The sequence below is a fragment of the Crotalus tigris genome, unplaced genomic scaffold (assembly GCF_016545835.1).
Source record: "Crotalus tigris isolate CLP2741 ecotype Arizona unplaced genomic scaffold, ASM1654583v1 scf7180000017614.5298720, whole genome shotgun sequence".
Classification (NCBI taxonomy): Eukaryota; Metazoa; Chordata; class Lepidosauria; order Squamata; family Viperidae; genus Crotalus; species Crotalus tigris.
Genome location: NW_024096513.1, coordinates 2715379 through 2735289, shown reverse-complemented (window position 1 = coordinate 2735289; position 19911 = coordinate 2715379). Strand labels below are relative to the sequence as shown.

At 55.4% G+C, this 19911-nt stretch overlaps 2 protein-coding genes across 10 annotated transcripts; one reads left to right on the top strand and one right to left on the bottom strand.

The window, feature by feature from the left end:
• The first annotated feature begins 192 nt into the window (after positions 1 to 192).
• Positions 193 to 4233, top strand: MEAF6 (MYST/Esa1 associated factor 6). 8 transcript variants are annotated; one of them, XR_005554955.1, is made up of 9 exons: positions 199 to 543; positions 695 to 810; positions 912 to 999; positions 1090 to 1135; positions 1234 to 1423; positions 2708 to 2737; positions 2882 to 2940; positions 3464 to 3497; positions 3934 to 4233. XR_005554955.1 is itself a non-coding variant. In XM_039329064.1 (8 exons), exons 1-8 carry the CDS (start codon positions 439 to 441, stop codon positions 4097 to 4099), a joined length of 705 nt encoding a protein of 234 aa, XP_039184998.1. In that variant the 5' UTR covers positions 193 to 438; the 3' UTR covers positions 4100 to 4233. The 8 variants fall into 8 exon arrangements, 4 of the variants coding, with proteins under 4 accessions (XP_039184998.1, XP_039185008.1, XP_039185019.1 ...); XR_005554956.1 differs by having other exon boundaries at positions 4004 to 4109; XM_039329064.1 differs by lacking the exon at positions 2882 to 2940 and having other exon boundaries at positions 193 to 543; positions 4004 to 4233.
• A 3247-nt stretch (positions 4234 to 7480) lies between these two features.
• On the bottom strand, positions 7481 to 18325 carry ZC3H12A (zinc finger CCCH-type containing 12A). 2 transcript variants are annotated; one of them, XM_039328981.1, is made up of 6 exons: positions 17654 to 18325; positions 16765 to 17317; positions 11861 to 12000; positions 10753 to 10987; positions 10046 to 10152; positions 7481 to 9953 (listed from the first exon to the last, which is right to left on the bottom strand). In XM_039328981.1, the coding sequence occupies exons 2-6, from the start codon at positions 17277 to 17279 to the stop codon at positions 9037 to 9039; spliced, it is 1914 nt and encodes a 637-aa protein (XP_039184915.1). In that variant the 5' UTR covers positions 17280 to 17317; positions 17654 to 18325; the 3' UTR covers positions 7481 to 9036. The 2 variants fall into 2 exon arrangements, with proteins under 2 accessions (XP_039184915.1, XP_039184923.1); XM_039328989.1 differs by lacking the exon at positions 17654 to 18325 and having other exon boundaries at positions 16765 to 17550.
• Between the last annotated feature and the right edge of the window lie 1586 nt (positions 18326 to 19911).

Sequence of the window (19911 nt, the reverse complement as noted above, 5' to 3'; positions counted from 1 at the left end):
CGGAGTCCCGTGTGTGTTCTTCGCCCGTCGCCTCCTTTCCGCTGCGTTGACCGACGCGCCCCACTTCCTCCCCCCACGAGGGGGGGTCACCGGACCTGTCTGGGTGGGGCCGGCGGGGCCTCTCCGGCTCTCCCGGGAAGGGGAGGAGCCGAGCTCGCCCGCGCTTGGGCCGCCCCGGGCAGCAATTGCGGCCTGCCTTCCTCGCTTCCCCGCGCGGCTGAGGCGCCTTCCCCGAACCGGGGCCTCCTCTGCCCGGCTCGCTCCCGGACGCGGGAGGGGCGCGGCGGCGGCGGCGGTCTCCGGGTGAGGGCGCTCCAGGACGCGGCTCCTCCTCCTCCCGCCACGCTCCGCCCCTGCCGGCCTGCCCGCCTCTCCGCTCGCCGCCTGCTCCTCCTCCGCCGGCCGGGTCGCGGTGGGCCTGCTGGGCGCGGGCGGGCCATGGCGGCGTTGCACGGGGCGAGCGCCAAGGCCGGCGCCCCGCCGCAGATCCCGGACACCCGCCGCGAGCTGGCCGAGCTGGTCAAGCGCAAGCAGGAGCTGGCGGTGAGCCCCGCGCGGGGGGGGGACGCTAGGGAAGGGGGGGCGCTGGGGGGGGTGGAGGCAGCAGGGTCCGAAGGGGGGGCGGAGGACGACCACCACCCCCCGCCCTCCCCCGCTAGCCCGGCCCGCCCTTCCTTCCCCCTCGCGCGCGCAGGAGACGCTGGCCAACCTGGAGCGGCAGATCTACGCCTTCGAGGGCAGCTACCTGGAGGACACGCAGATGTACGGGAACATCATCCGCGGCTGGGACCGCTACCTGACCAACCAGAAGTGAGCGGGGGGGGGGGCTAAAGAGGGGGGGAGGGAGGGGCGCCCCCCTCGCCCGCCCCGCCGCTGCCCGCCTTTCTCCCCCCCCTCTTCCCCCCCCCCAGAAACTCCAACAGCAAGAACGACCGTCGGAACCGGAAGTTCAAGGAAGCGGAGCGGCTCTTCAGCAAGTCCTCGGTCACCTCGGCGGCCGTAAGTGGGGGTCTCCCTGCGGGGCGGGAGGGGGATGCGGCGAGGGGCGCGCTGCTCCCGCTGACCCCCTGCCTCTCCTCTGCCCCCCAGGCGGTCAGTGCCTTGGCTGGAGTTCAGGACCAGCTGATTGAGAAGCGTAAGTTTGGGGCTCCCCTCGGCTCCCCCCTTGGCCCGAGACCCCAGTCGGGCTCTGGGTTGCCGAGCTCGGGGCTCCCGCCTTTCTCCCCCCTCCAGGCGAGCCCGGCAGCGGCACGGAGAGCGACACTTCCCCGGATTTTCACAACCAAGAAAACGAGCCGAGCCAGGAAGAGGTGGAAGAGCTGGATGGGTCCGTTCAGGGGGTTAAACCCCAGAAAGCAGCCTCTTCTGCCTCGGGGGGCCACCACAGTAGCCACAAAAAGCGGAAGAATAAAAACCGGCACAGGTGAGGTGGGCGGGCTGGAGACCCCGAGCGGCTTCTTTCTCCAGGTCTTGGTCCAGGTCTCCGGCTGGACCCCCCTGAGTCTCTGGAGAAGGAAACGCCTTCCCGACATTTTCTCTTGAACGGTCATAGTTCAATATTCCTCACTGTGTCGCCCCACAGGCCAGGTACGTTAGGGTCAGGGTTCACCCCATGAGCTCAATGGCCAGGTAGAGCTTTGAATCTGGCACCTGATCCCCGGCTGAGGAACCCTCTTGGGGTTCAGATGGAAAAGCCTCAGAGGGATCTCCTACCCCAAGGGAGATCCATAAATCAGCAGAGTTTTCTAGCGACTCTATCCCCAAAAGAGACGTCCCCTCTTCTCTTAAAGACGTAACCGGTTAGGTTGCCAGGTTAACCCAGAAATGACATTTTCCTGCTAAAATCAAGAACTATCTCCGCATGCGGTCCACTCTGTGCCTAACGCAGGGAAGCAGCTCTGCCCCAGCCGTCACGCAGTCTTGAAAAGGACAGTAGAGGAGGGGATGAAAGTGGAGGGGCAAAGAGGAGAAATGAGACTGTTGTTGTTATGTGTATTTTGTTTAAGTTGCAAATGTCTGATGACAATCCTTTCCGTGTAGTGAGGTTTTCCTTATTGAGAATTGGAAATCTTCCAATAACTGGATGCTGGCTTTCTTCAAGGCAGGAAATCCTAATAGACAAAAAAGCTCAAATCTGGAGATTCTGTTCTGAAATATGCCAGGTGTTCCCATTCATAGGCCGGGAGAAAGCCGTGGAGATGTGGGTTGGGCTGGACTTGAGCAGAGTCTTCTCCATGCCCAGAGCTACACCTGAAAGTGGAAGCAGGCCCTCTCTTGGCTGTTGCCCCCGGCCCAGCATTTCCCCCAATCCAGGCTGGTGTTCTGCCTTCTCAAGGCCGGGCACTGGGTCCCGTCCATTTCCGTTTTCTTCCATTCTGCCCAGGCAGTCCAGCCAGAATCCTGCGGGGAGGCTGGCGTGCAGGTCTTGCCCACCCTTTACTGATGTAGCTGTTTGCTGCTCCTTTCAAGCATTGTGGGAGGTTCCCATCTTGCTTTTCTTTCCAAGGTTGCTGGGCTCTTTTGGGGTAGGGGTGTTCTGGGGGAATGGGGGCGATCTTGGGTGGATTTTATATTTCAAGATTACAATGATGTGTTGCCTGCTCTTTTTTATTTTTAAATTTCGCTAGGGTGGCTAATCAACTAATTGATTTAATTTCTTAGTGTATTAATTTCTATTGCTTTCTTCTTTTCGAATGCTGCCCCTCAGCCCGTCTGGCATGTTTGATTATGACTTTGAGTAAGTTTGACTTGATTTGACTTAAGTGTTTGTGCTATGATGTCCATGTGTAGCCTTCTCTTTTCCCCTTTGCCACCCTCCTTCAACTTCCCCACGTGCACTTTCAAAACTATTCTAATCCATAGTTTATCTGTTTAATTGTAGGTATGTATATTAGGTTAGGCTGGCAAGTTTTTAAAAATACAGACAAAAGCACAATGGAGGTAACTTTTTATTTAATAACCTTGGCTAAAAAAATTAATTTGGCTACCCTCTTTGCTTCTTTATGTCACTTTGAAAAGCAGATAAACTCCTACTGAATTCTGAAAACTGATTTTTGTTGCTTTGCTTTCTGAAGCCTGCAGATAAGGCAGTTTCCCAAATGCAGAAAATACAATTTGATTCTTATTGGTGTCACTAAATCCTCTGGCTACCGTTTCCTTCTCCCTCCTCTCCCCTCCCCCCCTCCCCCGCTGCCTCCTCTTCTTCCTCCACTGAGTTCTATCTTTAACATGCTAACCCAGCAGATGACGTGTTCCCAGGGTCTCTGGATGCTGCCTAACTCTCTAATGTATTTCTTCTGATTGTCGGGTGGAATCTGCTTTTCGGTGCCATTGGGAGGTGGGTGGGAATGCTACCCTGGCCTGTTCATCTCAGGCTTGTCCCTTTGCTGCCGTGGCCCAGACAGGGACTGCCTTTCTAGCCACCTGTAGGCCAACACTCCCTTCTTCCTTCCTCCCATTGCAGGATTGATCTCAAGTTGAACAAAAAACCACGAGCTGTAAGTATCCCTCCTCTTTTCCTTCCCTGCCCATCTTTCAGTTACTGCACAGTTCTGGGTAGGGTTGAGGTGAAGCTTGCTTAAAGGCAGGGATAGGCAACCTTGGCTCTTTTATGACTTGTGGACTTCAACTCCCAGAATTCCTGGCTCAGGAATTCTGGGAGCTGAAGTCCACGAGTCATACAAGAGCCAAGGTTGCCTACCCCTGCGTAAAGGGGAGGAGAGCGTCCTTCTTGCAGCCTCTGCTTTGGATGGCCGAAGGGCAGCATTGTCGGAGGGGGTGTAATGGGAGTTTGAAGCAGGGTTTTCCAGGGTTGACCCTGTCTATTGCAGGCACCCTGTGGGGCTAGTCCTCAGCTCCTTTGGGTGGGAAGTGGTGCCCGTCCAGTTTGTGCTGGTGTCCCCAGTGATGTTCACTGTGCCCTTGTGCCCACAGGACTACTAGTGGTCCTCCGGGATGAATCTTCCAGGAACTTTTCTCCTTCCTTCCTTCCTTCCTTTCCAAGAGACTGAATAAGCACAAGACCGGCTCTTTCCTGCAGCAGCCTGCACACCAGCAACACTGCTGGCCGAAACAGCTGCTGCCGATTCATCAAGCATAAAATCCATGAAGTCAAGTCCTCTCTACTCGCCGCCATCTTCTGGTTGAATTGTTTTGTCTTATGTATTTGGCTCTTTTTTTAAAAAAAATAAATAAACTTTATTTAATTTTCCATTTGTTAAAGATTAAGACAAATTGTCTGCTAGATGCTTTTATTCTTCAGAGCCCGAATAGTTTTTCAAACTGGGAAGGGTGATTTCATTTTACTCTGAAACGCTTGCTAACAACTTGAGGGGAAAACAAGCAGTCTCCTTTTTTTATACGTATGTCTCCTTATTGTAAATAAAACAAAATCTCCAGTCACTTTAGCTTGTTTTCTGGCTGCACTCATATCTTCCTTGAGAGCTATAGAATGCTTAACCAAAATCAGGGGATATCCTAAATTGTGCTCATGCACAAGTATTAAAGCATAGTCTGATCTAGTAGTGAGGGCACCAAGCTAAAAATTGGGGGATTTGAGTTCTAGTGCCGCCTTCGCCTGGAAGCCTCGGCCCAACCCACCTCACAGGGTTGTTGCAGGGAAAATAGGAGGAAGGAATATGAGGTATCTTTGTTGCCTTGAATTGTAAAGGATAATGGGATAACAAACCACAATGGCTTGGCTTGCAATACAGAAAGGTACAGATGAACTTCCCTTGGCCTTGGGTGTTATGTGAATTCAGCCTCCCAGAGAAAGTCAGGCCAAGGGGTCAGATCCCAAAGCTTGTCTTCTCAGCCACCCACAGGATTCGTGGGAGGTTGGGGCAAAAATGGCCTTTTGGGAGTTTTCTGGAGTTTCCTCTGGGGAGATGGATTCCCAGAGGCATTGGCGTGGGATCCCTGTCAGTTTCCACTTCTGGAAAGATGTTCCTCTAAATAACAAGCCTTTCTGTGCCTCTGACATGTTACCTGGTTAGATTTGGGGGGTGGGGGAGAGCACAGGGTGTGCTCTGTCTAAACTACTGATACAAACTGGGCCCTCTTAAAGATTAGAATTTGTAATAAGTTGAGAGAGACCGTGGAGGTCTTCTCACCCAACCCTCTGCTCAAGCACAAGACCTTATGCCAGTGGTTCTCAACCTGTGGGTCGGGACCCCATTTGGGGTCGAACGACCATTTCACGGGGGTCGCCAAACAACGCAGCCCGCCATTTCCCCCCCCCTTTTCCTTAGCTGTGCTACTCCCTTTTATTCTATTGGCTTTTGAAAGCCAATAGAATAGACTCTCTTGAATAGAGTCTAATTCTATTGGCTTTCAAAAGCCAATAGGAATTGTCCAGGCTGTCTCTGCCCTGCTGAGCCCGCCAAAAGTCCCAATCTGCAAACGGTGTTGCACCAGTTGAGTAGTCCTCGACTTACGACCGGTTGGGGGTCGCGGCATTAAAAAGGTTGAGAACCACTGCCTTATGCCATTCCAGACAAATGGCTGTCCAGTCTCTTCTTGAAAACCTCCAGTGACGGAGCACCCACAGCTTCTGGAGGCAAAATGTTCCATCAATTAATTGTTCTCACTATCAGGAAATTTCTCAATTCTAGGTTCGCTACTAGGACAGCTAGATCCCTCTTGCTGTTACTGCTGTTGAGCCAGGTGCCACCTATTCTATGCCTGTGCATTTGGTTTTTCTTGCCTAAATGTAAGACCTTATGTTTTTCACCACTGAATAGCATTTGTTGGGTAGGGCCTAGTGTTCAAATCTGTCAAGATCCTTCTGGATCCTGAGTTTATTTTTTAAAGTGTTGGCAATTTCCCAGCATCTTGATGTCTGCAAATTTGATGAATTCCACTTTTAGCCCTTTGTCTAGATCCGAGGTCACCAACCTTTCTTGGTTGGCAGACTGGAGGGAAAGGGAGGGGGAAGCATTTTACACATGTGCGCAGGGCTAGCGCTTGCGTGATACTTGCTAGCCCTGGCCCATTATGCACAACACCCTGTTCCTTCCTTCCTTCCTTCCTTCCTTCCTTCCTTCCTTCCTTCCTTCTGAGGTGAATAACACTCAGATGCAACTGGTGGCCTTTTCCTTGCGGAATGGATTCCAAGGGCTTCCCTCCTTTGGCCTAAGGAGTTGTTTTACCATTTCCAGAAAGTCCTGCGTGTCAAGTCTGGGTCCAGAGGTGGGGACTTTCCAAGTTTCCTCCTGGAGTTGGCTGGCCTGGGAGAGGAAGGAAGTTCACCCCTTCTGACCTCTGTCTTGCATTGGTGTTTGGCTCCCTGGCCAGAGGCCGTCAAAACTCCAGCCCGAGGGGGCCGCCTGCCTTCAAAGGGCCCAAAGATAAAAACTGCTGAGGGGGGGTGTGTGTGCCCTAAGGTCAGGCACTCCCACCCAAGCCTGTTTCTGGAGGTGACAGGAAAGTCCTTGAATCAGGGTCACCCCCTGGCTGGATGTTTGGGGAGCCAGAAAGGGGCTTCTGGAGCCCCCCGTGAACTGCCAGGAAAGGAGCCAACAGTTGCCTCCATTCTCTCCCCCCCCCCCCGGCCGTGGGTCTTTCTGGCCTTCTGGCTAAGCAGAGCAGGAGCCCCTCCCCACTTAGAGCCACCCTCCCCGCGCCCCAGCCGCTGCGCCAGGCCGCCCCCGCCGGCAGGAAGCGCCTGGCACTCGGGGAAAGCCCCTGGCAGGAGCCCCGCGTTGGGGGGGGGGAAGCCCCGAGCGTGGGCGCTGTCATGTGCGAACCCGGCCCCGGCCTGGCCGCCGGAGGGCCGCTCGGCAGGCGCCGCCCCGGAATTCAGCACCGAAGGAAGCCGGAGGCCCCGCCGCTTTCTTGCCAGCTGGCGGCCAAAAGCCCCGCCGGGTCCCTAGAACTCCGCTCCCTCCGTCTGAAGCCCTCTGGCCACTGCAGGCGGGTGGTCGTCGGTCCAGCGTCTTCTCTCGGCCTCTGTCCCCCCCCCCTCATGCGCAACCCCCACGGGAGCCGCTCAATTGCCTGCACCGCCACTCTTAAGCATCTTCATCCTCGGCTTTTTTTTCCCCTTCCGCGCGCAGCCAAGTCACGTGTGAATTGCTTTGCAAGTCACCTGGCTAGCACAAGCTGGTTTGCTCGTTTCCCACCTTAGGGTGGCCGCGTTCAAAGCTTCAGGCCGTAAAGCAGCTCTTCCCAGAGCCCTCCTCCAGATGCAGGGCCCCTCGGTTCCCGGGCGATGGGTCTGACTCCAGTTCAGCTATCCTGGAGGGGAGAAACGTCCCTGGGCCTTCCTGGCATCCCGTGTCCGCCTTCCGAAGCCTCTGGGGCAGGGCCGAGGGCCCTCAGCACCTGCAGGAGACGGTGCCCCACCCTTCTGCTTTAAGATGGTCTGTAGCAGCTCAAGGACAAGAGCCAAGAGCAGTTTTAGCAGCCAAAGCTTTCATTTAAACACTTAAAGTTGTTTTGGAAAGAGACTTTTAGGGTTGAAGAAAAGAGAGCACAGCCATTGCAAGGTTCAAGGTTGGTTTATTTTTTTTAACTTGCCTGCAACTCCACCTAGGGCAGAATAAAGCGAGACCAACCGTCACCAAAGCGGCCTCAGCTCAGAAAGCATTTCATTAAAAACTACGACTCTTGTAATTTACAAGTGTGCAAAGTTGTAAGATTATAAATGATTACTAAAAAAAAGCATTTTGCTTACTAATGCGAAACACCACATTTCTGTGATGGATCATAATTAACCAGCTACGCAGGGTTTCTTTGGCCACGTGGCCTCCGCAGCACACAGTGCTGGCACGGCTGACCCATCTCCAGGCAGGGAGAGCAGCAAAGCCTGGTGGCATTGCCAAGTGCCCGCAGGGGCTTCTGCCCTGCTTCTCTCCCAGGCAGAAGCCCTGGGATGACTCCGGCATCAGCCGAAGAACCACTTGAGAGACTGATGCAATGTGCATCAACGGATCAACTGACCCTGGCCTGCAAGTGAATCACTTATTCTGAAAAGGGCCAGGAACAATTGCTGCAAATTCATTACCGAAGGATCTGCAACTGTCCGTACGGGACTTACCAATCCTCAAGACTGAGCCGATAGAAAAGTACAAGCTAAACACGGCCTTTCCCCCAGTTTCCGCTGGGCCTTTCTACAGCCACAGAGAAAGTGGCGGACGTGTCTGTCAGCAGGCAAGCAAGTTGCCCAAAACAGCCGGCACTGAAGAGGTTCCCCAAAATCCCAACAGTCAATTCAAGCAAGTCCCTTTTCTGGAGCCCCTCCAGGTTTCACACGAATGCATTATGCATTTAGTCTTGGGCTCCGTGACATCTGAGCTGAAGATACAAACTCTGGTTTATAACGCTAACGTTGCTAAGATGCCCCACAAGAGTTATTTTCAGCACCGCTGCTCCATCTCAGGGCAGAGGCCACAACCCTCCGAGGAAAGTTGTGCCCAGACTTGCAAGTGCCCAGCATGCAGGACTTGCCTGCCAACATCGGAGGAGGAGGAGGAGGAGGAGGAGGAGGATGGATGCAAAGCGCCTCGTGGCTAGTCCCAGAAGAGAGAAAACAACATGGAGACCTTAGGTAAAATATTTTCAAATCTTACTCTGGAAGAGTAACAGAGGAACTGAAATGAAGCTGAGTGGATAGGATGCAAGTCGGATTTGGTTCACTCTCCACCACAGTACATCCTGCAGCGCCGGGGACTCTTTCCTCCCTCTGATGACTTTTCTGACCGGCCACATCCCCCGGCAGCCATTTGGGGAACAGCTATGGCTATAAAGCCTAACGCCTTCTTCTCTGGCCCGCTCCAATTCTGGCTGCACCCTAGACAGAAAGCAAGCCTGGGACTTGCTCCATGTCCAGCATGAGAAAACGGCTCAGCATTATGGCTCCTGGGGGACCTTCTTGGATTGCTTGAGGCAGATCTTTCACCTCACCCGAGCCACCAAGCCTGGTGCCTGCCCTCCGTGAACGGCTGCTGGATGGTGATCTAAACCGCAGGCAGAAAAGGACGTTTTGTCCCCCCCCCTCCACCCCCATCAGAGTTGGGCTTCCCTCCTCCGGCCGTGTCACACCCCAGGGTGTTGGCTCTTGTACGTGAGGATTTCAACAGCCAGCTGCTGAGGGTCCAAGAGGTGTGGAAAGCGGTTCATGACGGTGTCCACCAGGTGAGGATGGAAGATCCCACATAGCTTGACATGCACTTGGGCACGCTCTTCTGCAAAACTTTCCGGCGTGGCCCAGTGGCGTGAGGAGTCCTCGTAGGCCAGGCAGGGAGCTCTGGGCAGCTCTTGGCGCACCGCAGGCCCCGGATGGTACGGCTCGGACCAGTACTCACGCCCAGGGCCCAGAGAAGCACTGCTGGCCACGTCGTAGCCAGAAAAAGAGTGAGGAGCAACCTGTCCAGATGGGGAGGGCAGGAAGCTCTGAGGCAGGTACTGGCCGTACCTGCTGCATTCCGGGCCAGGAGGGACCCGATAGGCAGGTACCTGCCCCCTGCAGCTGCTGCCCCCAAGCCGCTCTTGCTGGGCCCCCTTGACAGGACTAGCCGAGGGGCTGGGCCACATTTCAGAGAGTTGGCTCTCAAGGGAGCCGATGCCTGAGTCAAGGCGGTCCTGGGCAAGAGAGTCCCTGGAAGGCAGCTGGTACTGATCTGAACTCCTGTAACTGTGGCTCTTCTGGGCTGGGATGCCCTGGGCATTGAGGAAGAAGGGGGGCAGATCGCCATGCCTAATGTGATGGGCAGAGCTCGTCTTCTCAGCCGAGGCCTTCTGCAGGGGGACTTTCTCACCCTCTGCCGCTGCAGAGCCCCAGACCTCCCCGTGGGGGGGCCTCCAGCTCCTCCTCTCCTCCTTGGTGGCTGGCGCAGCCCTGGTGGGGGAGAGCCTGGCGTTGGCCCGGAGCTCATCGGCAACAGAGCGCTGCAGTTGCTGTGGCCGCTCCGGGTGGTAGAACTTGCACTTGATGCCATAGGTGCACTTCTTGCCTGCAAAGATAAAGGCGAGCCGCATGACGGGTGTCCACCCCCCCCCAAGCCCTTCAAACTGCTCTGTCCCGAGCAGGGGAGAGTGGCCTCACCATATGGGCACTGCTGCTTCTTGTGCTCGGGCACGGCTGGCGTCTTCCTCAGGAAATTATCCAGGCTGGGTCCATGGCGTCCCAGGGGGTCATCGGGAGGCATGAACCTGGGGAGCAGAGGAACCATGTCCATCACGAGCTACAGACCCCGAGGCCAGGCCTAGCCCTTCCCCCTTTGCCAGGGCAACGGTGTACGCCATAATGCTGGGAGTCCCAGCGACTCCACCGCCTCCTGAAAGGCTGGCTAGATGTGAGCAAGCCAGTGAGCAGAGATTCAAGACTTTGCTGGGCATGATGTCCAGCTCAAGCTGAAGAAGCCGTCGGGCTGCGAATTAGAAGGGCGCTTCCTAGCCAGGAACTTCATGTCCCAGAATTCTCAGCCATAGCCTTAGGGGCTTATTCCTCACCCCCCAAAACCCTGGTCAGCCTCCTGGTCAGCCTCCAGCCTTCCCCAAGGCCAGGGGTAGGCCACCTTGGCTCTTTTATGACTGGTGGACTTCAACTCCCAGAATTCCTGAGCCAGCCATGCTGAGGGAAAAGGGAGAGGTTTCCAAGCTGAGTTATGCTGACTGAGGAATTCTGGGAGATGAAGTCCGCAAGTCATAAAGGGGCCACAGTTTCCCCCATGCTGGCTCAGGAATTCTGGGAGTTGGAAGTCCACGAGTCATAAAAGAGCCAAGGTGGCCTGCCCAAGGCCAAGGACTTACTTGTCATTGACAAAGGAATACATAAGCAAGCGATCTTCAATGAACTTCTTCCACTCCGGCCGTTCTGCCTGCAGATCCCGATAGACGTCGTTGGAAACCACGATGCCGTCCGACTCCCAGGCTAGCTTCACAATGAAGCGGTCATCGTAGCAGACCACCCGCTTGCCCGCCACTCGCCGGGAAGGGGTAAAGACCAGAATGTTCTTCTTCTCGAGGTCATGGAGGATGTGCTGGTCTGCAGGAAGAGGTGGTGAAGCCCAGGAAAAATCAGGTGAACCAAGCTCGGGGTGCTACAGGTAGCCCCTTGGCAGGAAGGGGCCCTTGGCTGATCTCAATGAGCTGATCTCATTTCCTTCCTTTATGCTGTTTTTTCGTGTTTGTCTAGGCCAGGGATAGGCAACCTCGACTCTTTTATGACTCATGGACTTCAACTCCCAGAATTCCTGAGTCAGCATAGCTGAGTTGAAGTCCATGAGTCATAAAAGAGCTGAGGTGGCCTACCCCTGGCCTAGACCCCTCTTCCTCTTCCTCCATATTCTCTTCTCGGCGCTGCCTCCCACAGCTTTGCCTTTCGTTTAAGTGTCTAAACGAGATCACGCTTTAGAGCAGGGCTCTCCAACCCTGGCAACCTTAAGGCTTGTGGACTTCAACTCCCAAAAGAGCTGACGGAGGAATTCTGGGAGTTGAAGTTCACAAGTCTTAAAGTTACCAAGGTTGAAGCCCCCTGCTTTAGAAGGTCAAGAAAACAAATCAATCCCGTAAACATGCTATAGTTTTTTTTAAAAAGTGCAAATGTAATTTTTGCCATTCGAAACTGCTCTCTGGCAGCACACCTGTCAAGTGTTCAGGTGATTCTAGATAGATTTCCGGAAACAGGGCTGCCTATCTGAATAGCCCCCTATGGCCTTCCTGGTGCTTTGGCCAGCAGCAAAATTAGGGGAGCGGCCTCTTAAAGCCACTGAGAAGCGAAAGTCCCACCACAGGGATGAGAAGGGGCATGTCCCATCCCAGTCAAGTCTTAACCCCCCCATCCTGAGGAAGGAGCACGGGCCTGCCACTAAGCCTCCGCCAATACATGATGGGCATCTGCTGGAGGTTGCCTTGTTACCTGTAATGGCGACATCAGAGCGTGGTTGCTCTTTTCTCCAAGATGGGACGAAGACCGTGACGTCCTTGTGTCCTCGATCCAAAAACCAGGTCACAGCCAGCAGGATCCCTCGGCAGGAGAAGGCGTCTTTGTCTCCATGGCTGCAAATAGAAGAGAACTGCAGGCTCAGAGGCTTCCCCTGCTTTGGCCTCATGCGCTGGCATCGAAGAGGCCATGCGCAGCCATAGGTGAGGACAGAGTTTTCGACTTGTCACGCTTCCCTGCCCTTCTGCTATTCGCAAGCAAGCCAATAGGAGAGAGAGCTGGGCCCAAACTCAACGATACCAGAACATTGACTCTGATTGGAACAGAATAACAAAGTAACAGATTGGAAGGGACCTTGGGAGATCATCTAGTCCAACCCCCTGCTCAAGCAGGAGATCCTACACCATTTCAGACAAATGGCTGTCCAGTCACTTTTTGAAAGCTTCTGAAGGCAAGCTGTTCCACTGATTAATTGTCCTCACTGTTAAGAAATTTCTCCTTAGTTCTAAGTTAAATCTCTCCTTGATTAGTTTCCATCCGTTGCTTCTTGTCCTGCCTTCAGGTGCTTTGGAGAATAGAGTGACCCCCTCTTCTGTGTGGAGATATTGGAACGCTGCTATCATGTCCCCCCTTGTCCTTCTTTTCACTAGTCCAGGCGTACCTAATTCCAAATGTCTCAAATGGATGAGGAACCTGCAGGGAAAACACTGCATTCTTGAAAATGACTGTGGCCTTGCTCATGTACAGAGAGGCAGCTCTCACCTCTACCTACCTGTTCTGGGCCTCGCCCTTCTCTTCAGCCTGGAGGGGCTGTTCTGCTGACCCCTTCTCCCTCCCTGGCCTGTCTTCAAGATGCTTGGGAGATGCACCCACCTCCTTCCCCCCTGCCCTTCTTCTGCAGCTTCCTGCCTCTCTTCCCAGGTGCCAAGATCTTCCCTCGGTGCCAGAAGGATTGGCCCCCTCTCCTTGGGGCTCCTGCTAAATCCCAGGGGAGGCCAGGGTGCTGGGGGAGCACCCATTGTAATTTTTTGCTAGGAAGCACCTACCCATTTGCCTTTCAGCTGGTCACTGAGAAATATGTGGATATAAGGAAGGCAGCTTATTGTACTTTCAATTATTTATGATTCAGAGCAGCATAATGTCATGAATAGGCTTGCATTATGGGGTGCTTTAGGAGGATGTGGAGGGAGGGCCTGCCTATGGAATGCAGTAAGAACAACAAAGCGTGGCTGAGAATCAAGGGAAATAAGTGGCTCAGCACTGGCAGAAGGACTTTCCATGTGGGAAACGTGCAAGGTGTCCTTGTGGTGGCTTTGTAGGTGTGTGTTAGCTGGAGATATATTTTTCAAGGCTGGGAGCCTGAGCTATTTGCAGCAAATGTTCAGATAGGTAAATGTGAGTAGAAATTTGGCGGCCTTATTACAGTGTTCTCACTGAAAGAATGAATAAAGGTACTTGAACTTGAAAACAAATATTTGATGAAAGAGCCAGGATCCTGAGAAAAAAGGAAAGCAGTTGTTGGATAGTGAGACTGGTGAGATTCTTAAGAAGAATGAGACGTTTGAGGCGAAGAAGGCAACGTGCCAAGGGGTCTATTGGCAAACTAGAAAGGAATGGAAAAGTATCAGCAGATGGTGTTGACACAGAGGAGTTTGATTTCCTTCTTTGTTTCTCTTTATCGCCTGCTTTTAACTGCCCTCGCTCTCCTATTTCTCACCCACTTTTGCATCATGTCACTTACTCCAAAAGACGGTGGTAATGTTGGGCAATGAAACTGACCTTTCCTCCAAGCAAATACAGCTTCATTTCTCAGTACTTCTGCTAATTACTTGGGGGGGAGGGCTGAAGACTCACCCTCAGGAACCTCCAACTTCTCCATGACTACCCAAAGACCTTCTTTTGCCAGAGAAATGCCTTGTCCCTCTCTGCCACAGAGAAGGGAACTCCAAAGCTCCTCTAGACATCCCCTAGTTTCTGCCCACTCAGCAAGACAGGGCAAGCCCTTGGCATTTGTGCAGTTTTACTTTCAGCAGTCAGACATAAATGGCCCTCCGTGTCAACAACTGGCATTCCTGTCTCCTTGACAACTGAAAACGACGGCCCTGCAATTTAAAAAATTAAGAGCTGTTCTGAAATGAGAGTTTTCCCGGAAGGTACAAGCAGTCTGTTGTGCAGTTTGACAGGGCTGGGCCTGGTTGCAGCAGGTTCTTCCCTGCACGGCCTCCGAAAGTGACCCCCCCACCCCTGCTGTTCCCCTTACTCAAATCCCTCATCTGGAAACAGAGGAGTTAATGTTCAGTGCGTGCATTAATAAGACAGCCAAAGCAGTAGAGCAAAGAAAGCTATGAACAGCAGAAAGGAGGGCTGCCAACTGGTGGAGCTGGCACAAGAACTAGGCCTGGCACGGGGGAACTTTTCCCTGACCTCCCCCCCCCTTCAAGGTGGAAGGCTGGCCCTCAGTTGTCCTGCCAGGAAGAGGCTTTTTTTCCCCCAACTAAAGCTTCAGGGCTATCTTGATTCACACAGAACCAGTTCTGCAAGTCCACTTAAACCAGGGAACCGGAAGGGCTTTCTCGTTAAAGCAGCTCCTGTGGTGAGACCAAACCTTGCACATCACCAGTCCCCATGATGGGTCTCAGGGGCCCGGTCGAAGGGTCATCATGGTCACGTTCAAAACTCCTTGCAGCTTCATCCAAACGAAGAACCCCTTTCCCTTCACGTGCCCACCACCCTCTTTCTCACACAGCACAAAGCTCCTACTTCCTACACAAAAGCCCTAAGCGAGACTGAAGCGCCAGGCAGGATGAGCCAGGAATGCCAAGGACAGATCTCCTCCAGCGTTTCTCCATCCTCAACTGAAAAGGTCCAAGTAGTTCATCTGATGTGGCAAGAGACGTGAGAAATTCCCGTAGAAGGAAGTCGGGGAGAATTCTGCTGCACACACACCCCTCCAGGATTTGCATAAACCTGCCACAGAGTATTATCCAAGCAAGGGTGAATCGGTGAGGAACAGTTTGTCACTGCACTCATGCAGGAAGCAGTCTGTAAAAATTCCCCTTTGTTTGTTTTTTTTTTCCTCGAAAAGAGATTGCTCAGAAACTCCGTCTCTGCTGCTCCGGGCACCGCTCAGAACCCCCACTGGTGCCCCCTCCCTCTCAAGTGCCCTCTGGCCGGCATTTACAGCCGGAGAGCAATTTGGCTTATCTTAAACACAGCAAGGAAATGGCAGAAGTCCCTAAATGCTGCCTGGCTGGCCTCTCCCCGCTGTGCAGACTACCAGGCCTGGGCTGCCAAGAGCAGAATTAGGACTGGCTTTGTCTTTTTACTGCCATCTGGCGGCGGTCCAGACTTTTGCAGCCCCACCAGGTTCAGTGGTTAACCCAGCGGACGGCGCGGCTGGGGAAAGGGGACCAGGAATGGCATCTTCCTGTCTCCTCAAGTGCAAATCCCCCACTTAAGCAGCTATTGCTCAGGCTAAATGTTCACGGATCCCTGCCCTGTCATGTACAGGTAGTCCTCGATTTACAACAGTCCATTTAGTGAACATTTAAAGATGCAACAACACTGAAAAAAGTGACTTGCGATCCTTTTTCACCCTTACGTCCATTGCAGCATCCTTATGGTTGCAGGATCAAAATTCGGACGTTTGCCAACCAGCACGTATTTATCATGGACGCAGCTTCCCAGGGTCACGTGATCACCTTTCGGGGCCTCCTGAGAAGCAAAGTCGATGGGGAATCCAAATTCACTTAATAACTATGCTACTAACTTGAAAACTGCAGTGATTCACTTAACAACTATGCCAAGAAAGATTGTAAAATGGGGCAAAACTCACTTAAAAACTGTCTCACTTAGCAAAATAAATAAAAATAAATAAGAATTGGGGCTCAATTGTCAAGGACTACCCGTATTTCCAATGTTGTTTAGAATGCTGGGAGATGGAGAAGTTGTAGGAAGCATACCTTCCACCTAAAAACTAAAATGTTTCCCCCAGGGACGAGAGAGTTCCCTTCACAGGTTGCCCCCCCTCTCCCCCGGGACAGGTGGAGGAGCTTCATCCTGGGCTCTCAGCCCTTCTTTCCAATTCTGGCAGGAGATTTTGCAATTCCTCCAGCATGCAACAAGGGCCACAACTATGCCCAGAGTTTCTCCTCTACGCTGAGGCAACTCGGATGGGGCCTCAGCCCTTTCAGTCCCCACTGAGAGGCCAATGGATTGGGGGGGGAGGGGGAGGCACCTCTGGGGGAAGAGAGAAATGCTCTCCCAGGCACTGATGCGTCATGCGCCTTTAACCTGCGCTGGGTTCCTTCCTGTTTAGATAAGGAAGGTTTGCTAGACAGAGCCAAAGCAGCAGAAAAGCACAGCTACCCCAGCCAGAAGTCTGGGTGGCAGCCAGAAGGATGCCCATGTGCTCCCCCCCCCCCGCAAAATCCTTCCTGCTTCAGAGGCAGAGGGAATTGCAGGGGGTCCCAAGCAGACCCCTCACATGCCACAAAGGCAAGGATACACCGTGCCCAAAACCTACCTGCCAAATCTCATCTAATCACGATAGGATAGGATAGGATAGAAGCTGGAAGGGACCTTGGAGGTCTTCTAGTCCAGCCACATAGTCCAGCTTTATAGTATTATCAAAATCCAGCAATCAACCATTATTAAATTCCCAAGAAGATTCCCAGCTGTAGGGTTAAGAAGGAAGGAGGAAGCCAAAGGCACGTCTACCTTCTCCCAGGCCCATCTCCATTGTGCATCCTCCATTGTTTGTTTGTATCTCTCTCTCTCTCTCTCTCTCTGTGCCGGCCTGTGCCTGGAAGCAGCTCAGTCGGGAGGATTTCACCTCTCAAGGCCACCTCTCTGGGAGCCGGCAGCCCGCCCAGACTTACCTCATGGCCACGTTGCTCCCATCGATCACGATCGGGCGCAGGTGATCCCCCTCCTGCTCTTCCGGAGGCGCAGGCTGGGTCGGGGGGCTGCCGGGGGCGGGCCGCGCCCTCGGGACGGGCGGCACCTCGGGGCCCTCCGCCGCCGCCTGCGCCGGCTCCCTCTCGCCCGGGGCCGCCCCGTGCTTGACCAGCTCCCCGAGGATGGTGTTGGTGTCCGCCTCCGGGCCGTGCTTCTGCAGGGCGCCCAGCACCTCCTGCGAGGAGTAGCCCAGCTTGCGGAAGAACTCCACCTTCCGCCGCCTCTCCGCCCGGCCCTGCTCCGGGGGGCTCCACGGGCCGGGCTCGGCCCCGCCGGGGTCTCCGCCGCCCTCCAGGCTGCAGCCGCCGCACAGGCTCAGGTAACCGCTTTCCGGCTCTTCCCGGCCGCGGCCGGCGGCGGCGCGGGCGAAGGGCAGCGGGGGCTCGCTCCAGCCGGGGAAGCGCAGGGCGCTGGGCGGCCGTCGGTCCAGGTCCATGGCGGCTCCTCGGGCGCTGCTCCTCGCTCAGCGCCGGCCTGCCGAGAGAAGCGCACAACTAGCACGGCGGCCCGACTGGGGAGCCACGCGCGCCCGCGGGCCGGGTCGGGCCGTCCCGAGCTCCTCCCTCCCGCCCTCCGAAGAGGGGAACCGGCCGCCCGCCCAGCCGAGAGCGCCGCTCCGCCAGCAGGCCCGGCAGGAAGCGGGGGAGGGCGCGGCGCTTGCCCGACACGCGGCCCCCGATCGGGCTTCCCGAAGCGCGGCTGGGCAGGGAGCAGCGCCCGCGCCGGGATCGGAGCCGGGCTTTGGGACCAGCGCCCTGCCGACTCGCGCGGAGGGAGACCCCGCTACCCCCGAGCCGCCCCGTCGCTTACCGGGCGCCTCCATGGGGCCGAAGTGTCCCCGTCCGCGCGCGGGCGCCTCTTTATAGGGAGTCTCCGCCGCCGCCCCCTGCGCCGCCTCCTCCGGGCTCGTCGGGGGAAGGTCTCCGCGGGAGAGGCGCGGCGGGCGGGGCCGGGGCTTGGCGGGGCCGCGGGCGGGTTGCTTCACGGGGTTGTTGGGAGCGCTGGATTGCGAGAGATGCGGGCCCGGCGCTCCCGTCGGCGGCTCCTCTCGCCTCGCCCTCCCAGGGGCTTGAAACGGCCGAGCGGGGAGTTTGCCTGCCGTTCTCAACTGCAAGACCGAGGGCCGCCTTCAAGCAGGGCCGCTTCAGTCCCGGGGAGAGGCCGCACCCTCGGGGGGCCCGTCTGAACGACCGCCTGGCCGCACAGCGCCCCGAAAGCGCTCCGGAGCTGCCGCCTCGCGGGGCAGGACGGGGCTGGGCTCCTCCCGCTGAGCAGCCCCGGGAAAGGGGCGCGTCCCCGGGGGATCTCTAGCCCTGGCAGCTCCTGGGTGGCAACTCCGGTTTAGCGACAGGCAAATGAGCTCGTCGGGGCCGGGACGAGACCGCTTCTGGAGGCGGCACGTCGGGGGCAGCCCAACATCTGGACCGGGCTCGGACAAGGGGGCGCGCGGCTCGGCCTTAAGGGGAGCCGTGGATGAGCCGGTGGCGGAGGAGCCCAGTGCGGGGCTGCTTCGGCGCGGGAAGCAGGACGCGCCCGGGGCCGAACCGCGGGGGCGGGCGGGGCGGGCTCTCCGGCCTCGTCTTCCTACTCGGACCGCCCGCCGAACCCGCTCTCTGTCCAGGGCAAGGGTAGGCAACCTTGGCTCTTTTATGACTCGGGGACTTCAACTCCCACAATTCCTGAGCCAGCAGGGCTGTCTCAGGAATTCTGGGAGTTGAAGTCTCCGAGTCATAAAAGAGCCAAGGTTGCCTACCCCTGGGGGGCGGGGGCGGGTTGCGGCGTTCCCGCCTCCGCCCGCCCGGGATTGGCCGCTGCCTCGGCCGCTCCAGCATCGGGCGGTGGCGCAACAGCCCGGGAAGGCGGGGCTTCTCGGAGGACACCCGCCCCCTCTATGCAAAGCAGGGCGCCCGAGGCCGGGGAAGAGCCGCCTGCCGGGCCGGAAAGGGCTCCCCGGGGAAGAGCGGCGCCCGCTTCCTGGTTTCGCTGGGCCTTGGCGCCCGGGCCTTGGGCTGTGGGAGTCAGGGCAGTGGCCGGTTGCTTCCCCGGAGGAGAAGTGGACCTGGCGGGGGAGGGTGAGCGGCCTTTAAGACCTTGAGGGCCTCATCCGGAGCATAAACTCCAAGACCACCGGTCTAATAAAGAGGGAGCGAGTGACAGGAAGAAAGAAAAAACCTCAGACACGAAGGAAGGAAGGAGAGAGAGAAAGAAAGGAGGGTACCCAGGAAAGAAAGAGAAAGGGAAGGAAGGAAGAGCAAGCATGGAGGATACCCAGAGTGAACCATACAGGACTCAGATGTCTCTACAGCAGCGGTTCTCAACCTGTGCGTCGCGACCCCATTTGGGGCCCAACGACCATTTCACAGGGGTCACCAAACAACGCGATCCGCCATTTTTTCCCTCAGCCGGTGCAGGGGGCGTCGCCACGCATGCGTGCCACGCAGGGGGCACCGCCACACATGCGCACCGCCTCCTTATGACCAGGGTCGCCGGTATAAAAAGATTGAGAACCACGGCTATATAGGAACGCTCAAAGTTTAGGGAACAAACAGGGTGAACTTGAAGTACTAATACATGGAGGCAGCTGTGATATAGTTGCCATTACTGAAAGTTCATGGGGTGCAACTCATGTCTGGAACCTACCGATGGAAGGATATAAACTATTCAAAAGTAACAGACCCAACAAAAAGAGGAAGTGGAGTTGCATTATATATAAAAGATCACTACATCTCTGCAGAAATCCACAAAACCACGGATGAAAACCTCTTAGAATCCATATTAGTCAGTATAAAAGGAAAAAAGGATTGACATTGCTGTAGGCGTATATCACAGGCCACCCAACCAAACAGAAATAGATGAACTTTTTTGCTAATCAATTAACAAATGTATGTAGTAATGGGAGACTTTAACTACCCTGATATCAACTGGGAGACAAACTGCAGCAAGTGGGAGATTGAACAGGTTACTGATCAGCCTAGCTGATAACTTTGTCATCCAAAAGGTAGAGGAAGGAACTAGAGGAAAAGCTATACTGGACCTAATTCTTACTGACAAACAAATGATAGACTGGG

Excerpts from the sequence above, each read along its gene's own strand:
- MEAF6 (XM_039329064.1), top strand. The coding sequence starts at position 439 with ATGGCGGCGTTGCACGGGGCGAGCGCCAAGGCCGGCGCCCCGCCGCAG. Across the intron at positions 2,738-3,463 it reads ATGTTTGATTATGACTTTGA|GATTGATCTCAAGTTGAACA; the intron begins GTAAGTTTGACT and ends CTCCCATTGCAG. Across the intron at positions 3,498-4,003 it reads TGAACAAAAAACCACGAGCT|AGACTGAATAAGCACAAGAC; the intron begins GTAAGTATCCCT and ends TTCCTTTCCAAG.
- ZC3H12A (XM_039328981.1), bottom strand. The coding sequence starts at position 17,279 with ATGGACCTGGACCGACGGCCGCCCAGCGCCCTGCGCTTCCCCGGCTGG. Across the intron at positions 12,001-16,764 it reads GGGAGCAACGTGGCCATGAG|CCATGGAGACAAAGACGCCT; the intron begins GTAAGTCTGGGC and ends TTCTATTTGCAG. Across the intron at positions 9,954-10,045 it reads GAAGCAGCAGTGCCCATATG|GCAAGAAGTGCACCTATGGC; the intron begins GTGAGGCCACTC and ends TTATCTTTGCAG.